The 13,873-nt window shown below is 40.8% G+C and overlaps 1 protein-coding gene across 1 annotated transcript in view; it reads right to left on the bottom strand.

The window, feature by feature from the left end:
• FAM120C (family with sequence similarity 120C) overlaps positions 1-12,170 on the bottom strand; it is a 133,839-nt gene extending 121,669 nt beyond the window's left edge. Inside the window, 1 exon segment of the mRNA XM_037823779.1 lies at positions 11,111-12,170. Coding sequence (XP_037679707.1) covers positions 11,111-11,833 — 723 coding nt within the window. The 5' untranslated portion in view covers positions 11,834-12,170.
• Between the last annotated feature and the right edge of the window lie 1,703 nt (positions 12,171-13,873).

Raw genomic sequence — 13,873 nt, 5'->3', positions numbered from 1 at the left:
AAATTCTGAACAGAGATAAGAACAGGGCTATGAAAGCTGAGAAAAGGCAACTAACTGGCCAGTGGGGTAATTCTTGCTAAAGGATGCCACACCTATTCATAAAACTCAGGGAAAAACAGCTAGCTCTCTGAGAAAAGTTTGTCTCATTTCCAACCACAAATAGTCTAATGCAGTGGTTTTCAAGCTGGGCTTCACAAAAACAGAACTTGGGTAGGTGGAGAATTCGACCAAATAACTAGAGAGGACAGGCACCCCTATTTTCTCTTCAACCTGGAGTCATATGCCCCATTTTATCTATTTTATATTTTGGCTCTTTCAGAAATATCATATTTCAAGAATGTTTGCTATTAAAAATAACTAGAATGTAAGCTTCAGGAGGGCTGTCTCTTTTTGTCTGTTTTGTTCACTGCTGTTTCTCCAGTGCATAGAACAGTCACACAGAGAAGGCAATCAAAGAGCATTTCAACAGTCAACCAATATTTACCATATATTACCACTATATTCCAGGCACTGATGTAAGTATGGGGACACAGCAGTGAACAAAAGACAAAAATCCTTGCCTTCATGGAGCTGACATTCTGGTGATTAATATTTTAAGATAGACACTGGGCTAAGCAATTTAAAATGTATCTCACTTATTCTTCTAACCCTTTGAAATGGATATTAGATCATTAATCCCTCTCCCCAATCCTTTTCTTTTAAACAGGAGAAAACTGAAGCTTAGAAAATTTAAATAATTGCCTCAAATCACACAGCTAGTAATATTGTAGAACGTAGTAAGTTTGACTGCAAAATAATGTTCTTTCCACCAAATACGTTGCTTCTCAACTAAGGGCAACTGGAAAACTGGGCATACACTAACTTCAGATCAATTCACAAAGTAAAACAATAAGCACAGGTCCATAACGAAAAATAGATTGTGAGCCCATTAGTGGCAGTAACTATGTTACAGCACCCTGTCTGAACCACAGAAAGAGCTTATTAAATGCTTGTTATTTAAAGTAACCTCAAACCAGAGGCAATATTGCTTTCTGATGTCTGCAATATTTGACTTCCTCCACCTTGTTCCAAATTCCTTTACTTTGGGATCCTAGCCTCATGCCCATCTATCATGTTAAACCCACCAAACTGGTATCTGACTCAGGGCTCTGTGGCCCACCTTCTTTATCAGTTCTCAATTCAAAGGTAAAAAGAAATCAGATATAACAAGGAAGAATCAGACTCACCTTAAAAGAAAATTTAAGGGGAGTGGATTATGTATATCTGTTTTAGCAATAGAGATATTAATGATTTATAATTCAACTGCAAGGCCTATGTGCCTTGAAGTCTAGTTACTGGAAAATTACAGGCCAAAACTACTGTTGATGCAAATATACATCACTATACCCTGTAGAGTTCAACAAACAACCACTAAGAGACTAAACTGATAATCCAAAGGCTAAAGACTAATGCATAATTAACAAGAAATAATAATAGCAATTGAAAACCATAGCCAATTCAAGGCAGCATTGATAAAGTGGTCTTCCCTCCCAGCTGTAGGAATTTCAATTATTTATATGACAGAGTCTTTGCAATGAGATATGGCAGTCAACCTGGAGGTAGTGGAATACCAATACTGCTCCAGTGTTCAGTAAATGCTAATAAGGGGCTAATTTTATGAACACCCAATTTTAATCCTCTTAATTATTCTCTTAGGCTACTAGGAGCCAGCCTATTTCTGTAGGTGGAATTTGCCTGTCACGTGTAAGAACCAGAGGGAAGACTCAGATTTTTAAAATTTATTGTGGCTTATCAGCAGGCTGGAGATTGTACACTTTGGATGACTGTATGGTATGTGAATATATCTCAATAAAATTGAATTAAAAATTCTTTACACATGAATTATATCTAGGTTTGGGGGTTCTCCACCTTTAGTGTCTATCAGAATCAACTGGAAGGCTTGTTAAAGCAGACTGATGAGCCCCACCACCCAGAGTTTCTAATTCAGGAGGTCTGGGGTAGGGCCTGAGAATCTGCAATGTCTACAAGTTTTCAGGTGGTGCTGAAGCTCCTGATCAGGGACTTGTTGAGAACCACTGGCCAAGGACACAGCCAAGTATATAGCTATGTGGGTGGTGTTTATATCCATTATAACCAGCTGCAATCTAAAACTTCATACATAATTTAACTTCTTGACCCAGTTGCCCCTTTTGAGACCTGAATGACATTCCCAGAATTGAGGCGTGCTCAATTGAATTTCAGAAAAAGAATGTTATGAAAATGAACTAATATTGTTCAGCCATCAATCTTTAACACCTCAGCAACAGTTTTTCCTACCTCTGCAAATACTTGTTTATTACATTAATTTCTGCTGTACTCAACAGGCACTCTTTTATAAAACTACTATCCATAATAGGTTTTCAAGCTCTGGTAATTTTTTCATTTAATATATAACTGCATTTCACAGCAGTGTCACTTACTCTATATGTATCCAAAAGCAGACTATTGAAATTCCAAGCCCTTTTGAACACTTTTAGTTTCAGCATTCATCATTGTTATATACTGCTCATGTATCTTACAATGATTTATTTTAAAATGGTGTCTTAGTCTTTCAACAGACACATTTTATTTAAATATATAAGAATGCTCATCCACTTCCATAAAGAAATAGGCTCTCTCCAGGTTTCCTTTAAATATGTGACCTCCTTGCACAGATAATCTCTTCTTTACACTTTTCACAGATGTGGATACAAGAAATATTTCCTGTTCATCAAAGCTACTATTTTAACAAGTACAAGCACAATATTCAATGGTGTATTTATCTATTTCTGTGTAACAAATTACCCCCAAAACTTCGCGGCTTAAAATATTTATCTCATAGTTTTTGTGTGCATGGCTAAGCCGTATCCTCTGGCTCAGTGTTCTACAAGACTGCAATCAAATCGTCAGCTGGGGCTGTAGTCATTTCAAGGTTTGACTGGGAAAGGATCCACTTCCAAGCTCACTCACGTGGCTATTGGCAGGATTTGGTTTCTTGTGGGCTGTTACACTGAGGGCCTCGGTTTCTCACTAGCAGTTGGTCAGAAGCTGCTCTCAGTTCCTTTTCATGTGGACCTCTCCATAGGGCAGAACACAATATAGCTGCTGGCTTTATCAGAGCAAGCCTAGTGAAATGAAAGAGACTACAAACAACTTTTTTTAGAACCTAATCTTGGAAGTATTATCCCATTGCTTTTGTTATATTCTATTCAAAGAAGCAAGTCACTAGATCCAGCTCATACACATGGGGAACTGGCAGAATTACACAAGGTTATGAATAACAGGAGGCAGGCATCACTGGGAGCAATTGTAGAAGATGTCTGTCATGAATGGCAAGTGGCACTTGGACCCAGTGCCCAGGACAGGTTGGTAGAGCTTCTATAATGAAGGCCATGTGGTTCTCCCAAAGATGGCAACTAATATTGCCAGAGGAACTGATGTTTCAAGAGCAGTTGGAAAGTCAGGCTTTTTTTTAATTTTTTTTGCAACAATTTATAATGTTTCGAATGTTGGCAACAAATTCAAGTTTGTTAAAACAGAAATGTGTGGGCCAAACAAAATGCATGCATGGGCCATATGTGGCCTATGGGCTACCAGTGTGCCATCCCTGCCATAACCTTTGTAATTTCCTGTATGGTATAATGAAAGGGCAAGGGGGTTTGTGTCTGGCACAGAAATTCTAATTCTGCCACTTAATACTGGCTATGTCCCTGAGTCTATAACAAAGGCCAGAGAAGTGATCCTCGGTACTGATACTGTAAGTATGTTCTTACTTGTGACCCCTACTAGACTATGAGCTTCTGGAGGGGAAAAGAACCACATTTTGTACCCCTGATCTCAATACTCCTTATCTCTCTTCTCTACTTCATTTCTCTTCACAGCATTTACTATACCACCTAATATAGTATATATTTTGTCTACTTATTTTTTGTCTGCCCTTCCATTAGAATAAAAGCTTCATGAAGTCAGAAATCTGTTTTGTTCACTGCTGTATCCTCACAGTCTTGAACTGTGCCTGTGACACAGTTGGCACTCAACAAATATTTGTTGAATGAATGAATTCCATTGTTCATAGCATTTAGCACAGGTTCTGACATGGAGCAGATGCTTGAAGAATGTTAATTAAACTGGAAAGTATTTACTGTCCCGGAAAAAAATGGGGTAAAGTGAGGCTAGAAAATGGTAGGCTGATCATGAAGGACCCTGCATACCATGAGAGGGAAATTAGCAATGTCCAACCTACTTGGCACATAAAATATTTTGGTCAAAGTAGTAGTAGCTAGCATTTATATGGCATTTGCTATGTGTCATATAAAGCCATATAATATTTTAAGTACTTTAATAAATTGAAATTATTTAATGCTCACAACCAAGTCTGTGATGTAGGTATAATTAGTATTCTCATTTGTAAGATGAAGAAACTGAGGCATAGAGAGGTAAGTAATTTACCCAAGGTTACATAACTCGTAGTTAGAAGAACAGGGATTTAAACCCAGGCAGTCTGGCTCCAGTGGCTCTTAACCATTATGCTAACAAATTAAATATAAGTAAAAATGTTCTGAAAAAACTTATCCAAATGCAGCTGAATTGGGTTGAATAGTGTCCTCCAAAAATTCATATCTACCTAGTGCCTTAGAACGTGACCTTATTAGGAAATAGCATCTTTGCAGATGTAATTAGTTAAGATGAGCTCATACTGGATTAGGATAGTCCTAAATCCAACAACTGGTATCCTTATAAGAAGGCCATGTGAGACACATGGAGACAGAGGGAAAAGGCAGGTGGCCATGTGAAGACAGAGGTAGAGATCGGAGTGATGTAGCCACCAGCCAAAGAATCCCTGGAGCCATAAGAAGCTGGAAGCAGCAAGAAATTACTCTCTTCAGAGCCTTTGGAGGGGGCATGGCCTGCCAACACCTTGATTTCAGACTGGCAGGCTCTAGAATCATGAAAGAATAAGTTTTGCTGTTTTAAGCCACCAAATTTGTGTTAATTTGTTATGGCAGCCCTAGGAAACTAATACAGCAACTATTAAAAAATGCAACTATACTGTTTTGTGATAGATTCAGAAGATTTTGGTATCAAATAAATCTAGTTTCAAATCTTGGACCAACCACATTCTAGCAGCACAACTTTGGGCTACTGACTATGTTGAGCCTGTTTTATTTTAGCTGTAAAATAAAGTGGAGATTAATACCTATCCCAAAGAGTGGTTGTGAGGATTAAATGAGATAATGAATATGTGTAAGATAGACAGCCTGCTAACTACCACCAAAGGGTAATGTACCCTATAAATGCATTGCTCAGCCACTACAAAACTCACTTCTGCATAACAGGAGTTTGGCAATGTAATTTGCAATCTTTGTTCAATTACACATAATTAACATACAACATTTTAAAACATTGGTTCTAAAAATCTTCCTTATGAGATCTTCAAAACCCTCTACAGTCAGTCAGTCAACCAATCAGCCCCCTTCTCTCCCACTTACAATTAATACTGTATATAATGTGCCAGGTCCTGGGGGCAAATCCTTGTCTTCCTGAAACTCAATTAAAAGAGAATTATAACGTGATATGAGTAAGAACAGAGCACTCTAGTAGCACAAGGAAACGAGTAATTTACCTTAGGTAGAGGAGGCCAGTTGGAAAAGATTTCAGAGTGATAATTTCTGAGCAGTTATAAGCAGAAATTTGCTAAGCAAGGGTGAGGGTAACATAAGAAAAGCACCGTGTGAAAGGACATGATATGTCTAGGAAACTAAAAATGTTCAGAATGTTTGGAACAGGTGTGGGCTGGGGTGAGCACCAGGCAAGGCTGTGAAATGCATTATCTGCCATGCTGAGAAGTCTGAACTTGGTCTGGTAGATTACAAGTAGCCAGTGAGTATCTTTGGGCACACAACAGAGTCAGCTTTGGTTTTCAGGATGGTACCTCTGGTAGCAATGTGGCATATGGACTATAATCCAGAGAGTGTTAGCATAAAGGAACAAATTGAAGCTGTTTTCATGATTCAGATAAGAAATGATGAAGGTCTGAATTAAGGCCATGAAGTTGGAAACAGACAAAAGTAGCTAGACTCAGAAGACATTTTTACGTAAAATTGACAGGATTTGGTGAGCAGCTTGATGTGGGAAATGAAAGGAAAGTAAAGAATCAGAGAGTCCAGTTTCTGGTTTGAAATGGATGAAAGACCTCATTCATATAAAAAGAGAATACTGGAAGTGGAACAAGTTGTATGAAAAGCTAATGAGTTCCACCTTGGATATTTTGTAGTTTTATTGACCTATATGACATTGAGGAATAGAGAGTTGAAAAGATTCATCTAAAAGCACATGAAAGAGGTTGGGTATAGAGATAGAACTATAGGAATCATCAGAATAGAGTTAAAACTTAAAGTCATAATAAGGGATGACATTGCTCAGGAAATGAATGTAGAAGGTAAATATGGCTAGGACAGAAGCCTTGAGGGCACCAATATTTAAGGGAGCAGGCAGAGAAGGAGGAATAATTTAAGGAGAAACAGACAGATATTTATAAAGAGAATCAGAAGTAAGTAGGATCATGGAATCCAAGAAAGGAAATTCAAGGAAAGGATGGTTCAATGATGTCAATTATCTCAAAGAGAACTAAAAAAGGTTAAGAATGGAAATGGATGTGGCAGCTTCAGAGTGGTGACAGCAGATGCAAATTGACAATGGGAATGGGAATTTAATACAAACTTTTTCAATAATGGTGAAAAAGGAAGAAAGGGGATAAGGGTAATGGCTTAAAGAGTTTACAAAAGAAAGGGGAAGTTTTTGTTTTTAAAGAGAATTTGTGTACCTTGTAAGTGAAAGAAACTAGAGAGGGCATGACTAAAAATGCAGTAAAGAAAGGGATTGCTTCTTTTGAATTCCTGCAACATCACTGTATGACTCTCTTGCTTGGTACTTAGCTTACACATTTCCACATTTCCCTTGTGCTGACAGTATTATAAATTTAGCAATGCTGGCACAAACTAAGCACTCAACTTTTTATTGTTTTTCTTCATGTATCTATACATAGTATGTAGCAATAAGGGTGTAGAATCTTATATAAGAATGTACCAAAAAACAGTGAGGTGGGATTATGGAGACTTCGAGCAATACAGCCTTAGAACAAAGATTTTTATCTACCACTTTCTAGTTACCAGACTAAAGAAAAATCATTTCCCTGCTTTACACCTCAGTTACTTCAACGGTTAAATAGGGATAATAATGTGAGGATTAAATGAGATATTTTAAAGGCATTTATTTACAACTAAATAGTAGTAATTATTATTATGATTGTTTTTCTTACCACTGTAGCATCAGAAGTAGTCACTGACTATTCAGAATGTGTCTCACTGCAGATAAGTAAATAATTAGGAGACATTGCAGCCATTGCTGTACTGTACTTTAGAGAATTAAAGCACAAAATTATATCAGCTGTTGGTCAGGTCTCTCAAACTTCAGTCATTCATGAACCACCAACATGATTTCTGCCATACCCAAGTACTACAAATTAATATATTGTTTTTAAATTAACTCACTGTTCTTTAATTGACCCCATTTTCAAATTATTATAGCCATGAAATGATGGTTGTGATGTGCTACTTATCTATTTTTCTAATACATAAACCATTAAAATAAACTATTCGTCCCCTTAATCACCCCACATCATCTCCCGAACCACAGTCTCGAACTGCTTTAGGTTGTTCTACTTCTGAGATGCTTACAAAAAGATCAGGCTAGAAATTTGTGTATTTAATTTTCCTGTTATTGGTCATTACCATTTACAATGGTTTGCAGAGCATATAAATGCAACCAACCAAATTACAAAACCCACCCTAATAAGATACAGTGAATCTTTTCATAGTAAGGCTTACACTGTTCAAAGCTAAACAGACAACCCAGCAATTTTTCTATTATTTAATCCCTCCACCATTATTTCTCTCAATTTATCACAATGAAAACGAGACTTGGAATACCTATATTTGGGTTGCTTGCTCAAAAATTGCATTCTGTGACTTAATCTGAAGAACAAAGCAAGGAGGGGAGAACTACGGTAGATTTTGTTCTGAAGCACTACCATTCAGTCAAAAGAAACGGTCTGCATGCAGATCGTCCAGTGCTAAAATCCAGGCAGCTCTCCATCACTCCAACAAAAAGTCACTGACCAGAACCAGCACTTTACTCACTGACACTTCTACAACACTTTACATATGCAATTTTGAAAGCAGTCTTAAATCCACTGTGGTAAGAATCCATACTTCATTTTTCAAAAGTTATTCCTACAAGCCATTCTCTTAAGATCACCGACCTATTCATTCAGGAAAAAAATGTATCCTGTACCCAAAATAAACACTATGGGACATTACAGAGAACATGAAAAGATCCAAGAATGTGTTTATAATCTAGCATGGAGAAAAAGATTTATATAGTTCCCAATGAGTAGTTCCAAGGACTGAGGAGGAAGGCTGGGATTTTATACCCAAGATTTTATTATGAAAAATTTGAAGCATATGGCAAAGTTGAAATAAGTGAATACCTGGATACCCACCACTGACATTCTACTATTTTTATTATACTTGCTTTAACACATATCCATCCATCTATCCAATCTACCTTATTTTTTGATGAACTGCTGGGATTTTAAAATGAGATTTTGTGTGATGAAGTATGACAAGAATTTTAGTAGGCCCATATATCTATATTAAGTTTGCTTGCTCAAAAATTTTTGGTCAGTGGGGTGCATGGACAAAGAGTACTCTGGAAACTGCAAGCCCAAACTCAGTGTCCAGCTCTCCAGCAAGTTCTCCAGTCTCCTGCCAACCTCCAATCAAAATCTACTCAGAACTCATAACTGGCCATTTTAGATCTCCATACCCTTACCCAGTCTGAATTATCCTTCCCAGCACTCTTCAAAGTTTGGCACCAATTTGTGAAGCCTCCCCCAACTTTCACTCCCTTACCCAGAATTAACCATGCCCCATGCAGCAGCCCTATTTTTCATCACTTATTGCTATTATGGCAATTAGTGCACAGTACCTGCAACTTTGTTTTCATCCTTTTACTAAACCCTGAGCTCCTTGAGGGCAGGGATCCCCTTATTTACCTCTGAATCCTCAGTAACCAGTAATTACCTAGCCTATAGCAAGCACTCAATAAATGAAGGAAAATGAATAAATGAATGACCTGAACCTGTCTCTATGTGTGAGCCAGGGAAGATTTTAGTCAAGTATGGGAATGATCTAACCAAAGCGGCACTTTATAAAGATCCATCTTAAAGTACTGTTGTTAAGACCATAAGCTTTGGAGCCAGACTGCTTGGGTACAAATCCCAGAATTCCAGCTCTGCTACTTATTGCTGGATGGGCAAATTTCTAAACCTCCTGCACCTCAGTTTCCTCATTTGGAAAACAGGAAAAAGAATACTGCTTCATAAATTATTGTGAGGATAAAATAATACTTACCAAAAATGCACATAAAATAGCACCTTGCAATAGTGTTAGTGTTAGCTACATTGCAAACAACCAGATTAATAACAACGAGGTATAAAAAACAAGTTCTTAGAGTCTGGATGGCAGTAGTGAAAATTAAGTGGAATGAAGGGCCATGAATGAAGAATCTACTAAAAAAATGTACAGTCAGACGAGTGTTCAGGCAAATGAGTGTTATACTATTTTTCTACTTTGTATGTTTGAGATATTTCATGATTGAATTTACTATTAAAAACAGCTATAGGCTATCTAGCCTAGGCACTGATTTGATGCTGGGCACAGGAGTCTAGTAATGACTGGACTCGAGCCACAAGCTCTATGACCACTACAAGCTTCCCTATGCAGGTCTTTCCGTTTCTCAACTGAGATTTCTTTCCTCCTTCTTACTCCAATCTAAACTATTTCTTTAATTTGTGATTCTCACAATTTCCTCTTCTGTTTCTAACTGTGGGCACATCCCTAAGAATTGGTTTGAGGTTTCATCTTACCAACCCTGTGCTACTTTTTTCTTCTCCCTGTCCACCTCCTTTCCTCTTCAAGCCTTACTATTCCCTACACAAAGGAACTTGAAACCTAAGCATATGGGAAAGCAACAGAGAAACCACAGTGGTTCCAAGAACTGGAGATGCTGCCAAGCTGTTCCCTGGGCCCCATATGCAATGACACAACTGCATGCAGAGATTGGAGGCCATGGGGCCTCACATGTTTGATATTTTTGCTTCTGCTCATTTTTGTTCCTTTCACTTAAAGCAACCTTCTCTCAAACCCATGATCCATTCAAATCCAACCCATCTTTGAGGCCCAACTTCTTCAGGGAAGCCTCTCTCAACCATTATCACCTACAGATGCCTCTGCCAAAAGGCTCTGTACTTACTGTCTGTACCATAAAGCATAATCACATACACATTTATACCATTAAATGTGCAAATATTTGATTTTCCAAGGGCAGGAGCCATGTCTCATATGCCTTTCAAACCCCTTACTCTCAGTGGGCTAATACTTGTTGAACAGTGATTGAATCAGTGGGCTTTCTGTTTGCTTAGGCTAAGGCAGGAGGTAGAAGCATTTTGGAAAAAAAAAGGTTGAATGGATGGGTAAAAAAGCAGCACTGGGTCAAGATGGAAAAAAGCTGTAGAAGGTGCTCAATTAACATCTGTTAATTGTAATTAATTAACATCTGTTAATATGTACTTGATTTGCTACAAGGTTGGAAAGGAGAACAAAGATGCCAACTTGAACAATCTGGAAAAGGGCATTCCTGTTTGAGGCAGAAGACAGCAAGGGAAAGGTGGGGCTACAAAAGAAATTCTGACTAAATTCCACCAAAAACCCAGGAAGAAGGCAATTGGCTAACTAAAGGTTAAGGGAGATATTGGGATGGCAGGGGTAGAAATGTGGTTATGTAGGTGAGTTAATCAGTAGGGAGTGTTATGAAGGGTTGGGCAAACGGATAAAATGGTCGGGTGCTACTAAGGCAAGTGGGCAAGTGAGTGGGTAGATGGGAGGCAGGTGAGCGGATCATTAGGTTTTTAGTTGGGAAGGATTAAGTATGGCGCATATCATTTAAGATCCGGCCCCTCCCTCATCTTGACCCGGAAGCGGATGAGTGCTAGTCTCACGCAATGGCTCCGGCAGGCCGGTGGCAGGAATCAGGCCCGTGGTAGAGGGGTGCCCTTGTTGCCCACGTGTCCCACGATCAGTTGCGCTGTCTGCCGCTCGGCCTGGCACCGACGGCCCCATTCGGCCAGCCGGTCCTTGCCCAAGCCCCCGGGGAACATGACCACGAGCTCCAGGCCGTGGCCGCCAGGATAGGCACAAGCCTGGCACAGCGCTGACAAGTAGCCCAGCATGGCGTTCCATTGGCCGCCACACACCCAGTCCGTCTGGTAGCCTCCGTAGAGCCGCGGCAGCGCGGAGTCTGCGTCCACCAGCACCCGGGCTCCTGGCAACGGAGGGGGCGGTGGCGGTGGCGGCGGCGGCGGGTGCAACCCAGACTGTGCCTGGCCGTGGTGGTCGAGGTGGTGAGCGGGATGATGATGCCGAGCTGGCCCCGCGCCCCCGTAGAAGGCACCCAACGCAGCGGGCGGGAGCAGCGGTTGCAGAGGCACCGAGTCCCTGGCGGCGGCGGCGGCGCGTGGAGCTCCGGGCGCTAGGGCTGCTGTCAGTGGCAGCTGGCGGTGGTGGTGGTGGTGGTGGTGGTGCTGCTGCTGCCGCCGCCGCGGCGAGACCGTACGCGCGAGTTTGAGAAGGTCCATGGGCACCACGGCCCCGGGACAGCGCTTCTCCAGAAACTCTTGGAAGCCCTGGACGCCCATGCTTCGTCGGTGGGCAGAAGAGACGGCGGCTGCTCGAGCAGGCTTGGCAGCGATCTGGGCGCGAAGCTGGGAGCAGGCGCTTACGCACACCGAGGGGGGCGAGGGGCGGGAAAAGGGTTCCCGAGGGGAGGAGGAAGCGAGGGTATGAGGGCTAGGAGACCACAGATTGGATTGGGATGGGGAGAAGGAGTAATGCAGACCGGACTTAGTAGGGGCTGGGAGGAAAGTGCGATGGTGGGGTCCAGTCACTTCTCTTCTTCCTCCTCCAGGCTGCTCTTCTTCACCACTTTAAAGGGGGTAAACCTTCTTCCTTTACCTCCGGGAGCCATGTTGCATCGTCTTCTCTATGGTACACACTTTCTCGCTGGGGGAAGGGAAGCGGGAGCGGGGTGGAGGGGCATGGCGGGAGTTGTAGGCTCCTCAGTGGCTTCGGAATGCAGTCGAGGAACGAGACTACCGCCCCTGTCAGACCTTGCGCTCACATGGTCACAAGGGGTGGGGCGTGATGGTTTGTGTTTAGTCGCACTCGTATTCCTTGCTTCCACAGAGTTGTTTCAGGCAGCTTTCCTGTGTAAAGGAGTTTGGGGGAAAGGAGTGATGCATCATGGGAAATGAAGTAGAGTGGATTGAGTTTAGCTAAAGTAAACTAAAATTCCCCGGGAGAAATTTCCGCTCAGGGGAAAAAAAATAATATGCCTGGCTTTTAATATAGAAGAAAGAACACATGCGAAACGTAGTAACAACCGCTAACATTTCTATTTCGAACCACTTTTAGCTACTGTAATTCTCTGAAGTCGTTGGCCCCATTTTAGGAATGGAAAAAATTTATGTTATTTATTTGCCCAAGACCACGCAGAGCCAAAGTGAAACTTAGTATCCCTTCCCCTCAGGATCTCTTTTATCAGGGAGATAGACACCAACACAAATCGAACTACAAGTTGTACTCTTCACAGAGTTACAGGGTCCTATAGTTAGTGCTTTGTTTCCAAACTCCATCGGATATCAGTTATCTAGGAGTTTTTCAAAATAGCCGCAGGGCTCTAATTCCATACATATAGAATCATAGTCTTGGAAAATCTATTGTTCAGCATGCCCTCTGACGTAGCATCCTCGTCTGATTGCTTTTGGAACCCACTTTGCAGCAGGAGTAGAGTGGAAAACAAGATCTGTTCAGTTCTGGGACAGTGAATAGTAGCCATGTCTGGAGTATAATGGCTACAGAATTAGAACTCCGAACATAGTTAGATCCCTGAACCCAAGAGTGATCAAGATGAATGGGATCTGAGAACAATCTATTAGGATGCAAAAGTTGAAAAGGCTTCACGTTCCATAAAGGAATTTATCATAGGAAAAGAAATAAAGAATAGTGGGGATAAAACAAGCCAGACTATCAAAGAATAAGTAGATGGTAAATCAGTACACACATGATTTTTTTTTTTGAAACAGGCAGCAAAAGGAGAGGGCAGTGGCTTGAAGGGATGAAAGATGGTAGAAATAGAGGTTTTCTAGGACATCTACTGGATTATCTGACCAGCCCCCCTTTTCTAGGAATTGATGCAACCCTCCTTTCATTACAGAGTTACAGCAAAAACTGTCATGTTCCTATAACCAAGGTTGATTGGATCATAGGTGGTTACCTAATCCAAGCTGGATCAATCAGAATCTGATTGCCTGGAAATTTGGAATTGGACTGGAGAGATCAGTTTTTCTGAAAGTGTAACACTTGGAAGCTGCCTGCAGTCAATTTTCCCACCATAGGGACAGAGAAGCAAAAGATGCTGGTTTGCAGAAAAAGAAGAGTAGAGATGTTCTCAGAGAAGAGTAGAGATAAGAGATAGGGAGTCTTCATTGTGTTCAAATCCCAGATTGGAGATTATTCCCTGAGGCTTTCTTGTCTGTTGGGGATTGAATCATATCCCCCACAAAAGATATGTTCAGGTATGAATCCACATTCCTGTGGGTATGAACCCATTTGTAAACAGAACCTTTGAAGATGTTAATATTAGTTAAGGTGTGGACTCATTTGTGAACAGTATCTTC

The sequence above is a fragment of the Choloepus didactylus genome (genome assembly GCF_015220235.1).
Source record: "Choloepus didactylus isolate mChoDid1 chromosome 24 unlocalized genomic scaffold, mChoDid1.pri SUPER_24_unloc2, whole genome shotgun sequence".
In the NCBI taxonomy this organism is placed as follows: domain Eukaryota; kingdom Metazoa; phylum Chordata; class Mammalia; order Pilosa; family Megalonychidae; genus Choloepus; species Choloepus didactylus.
The sequence above is the reverse complement of the archived record's forward strand: the minus strand, read 5'-3'. Positions and strand labels throughout refer to the sequence as shown.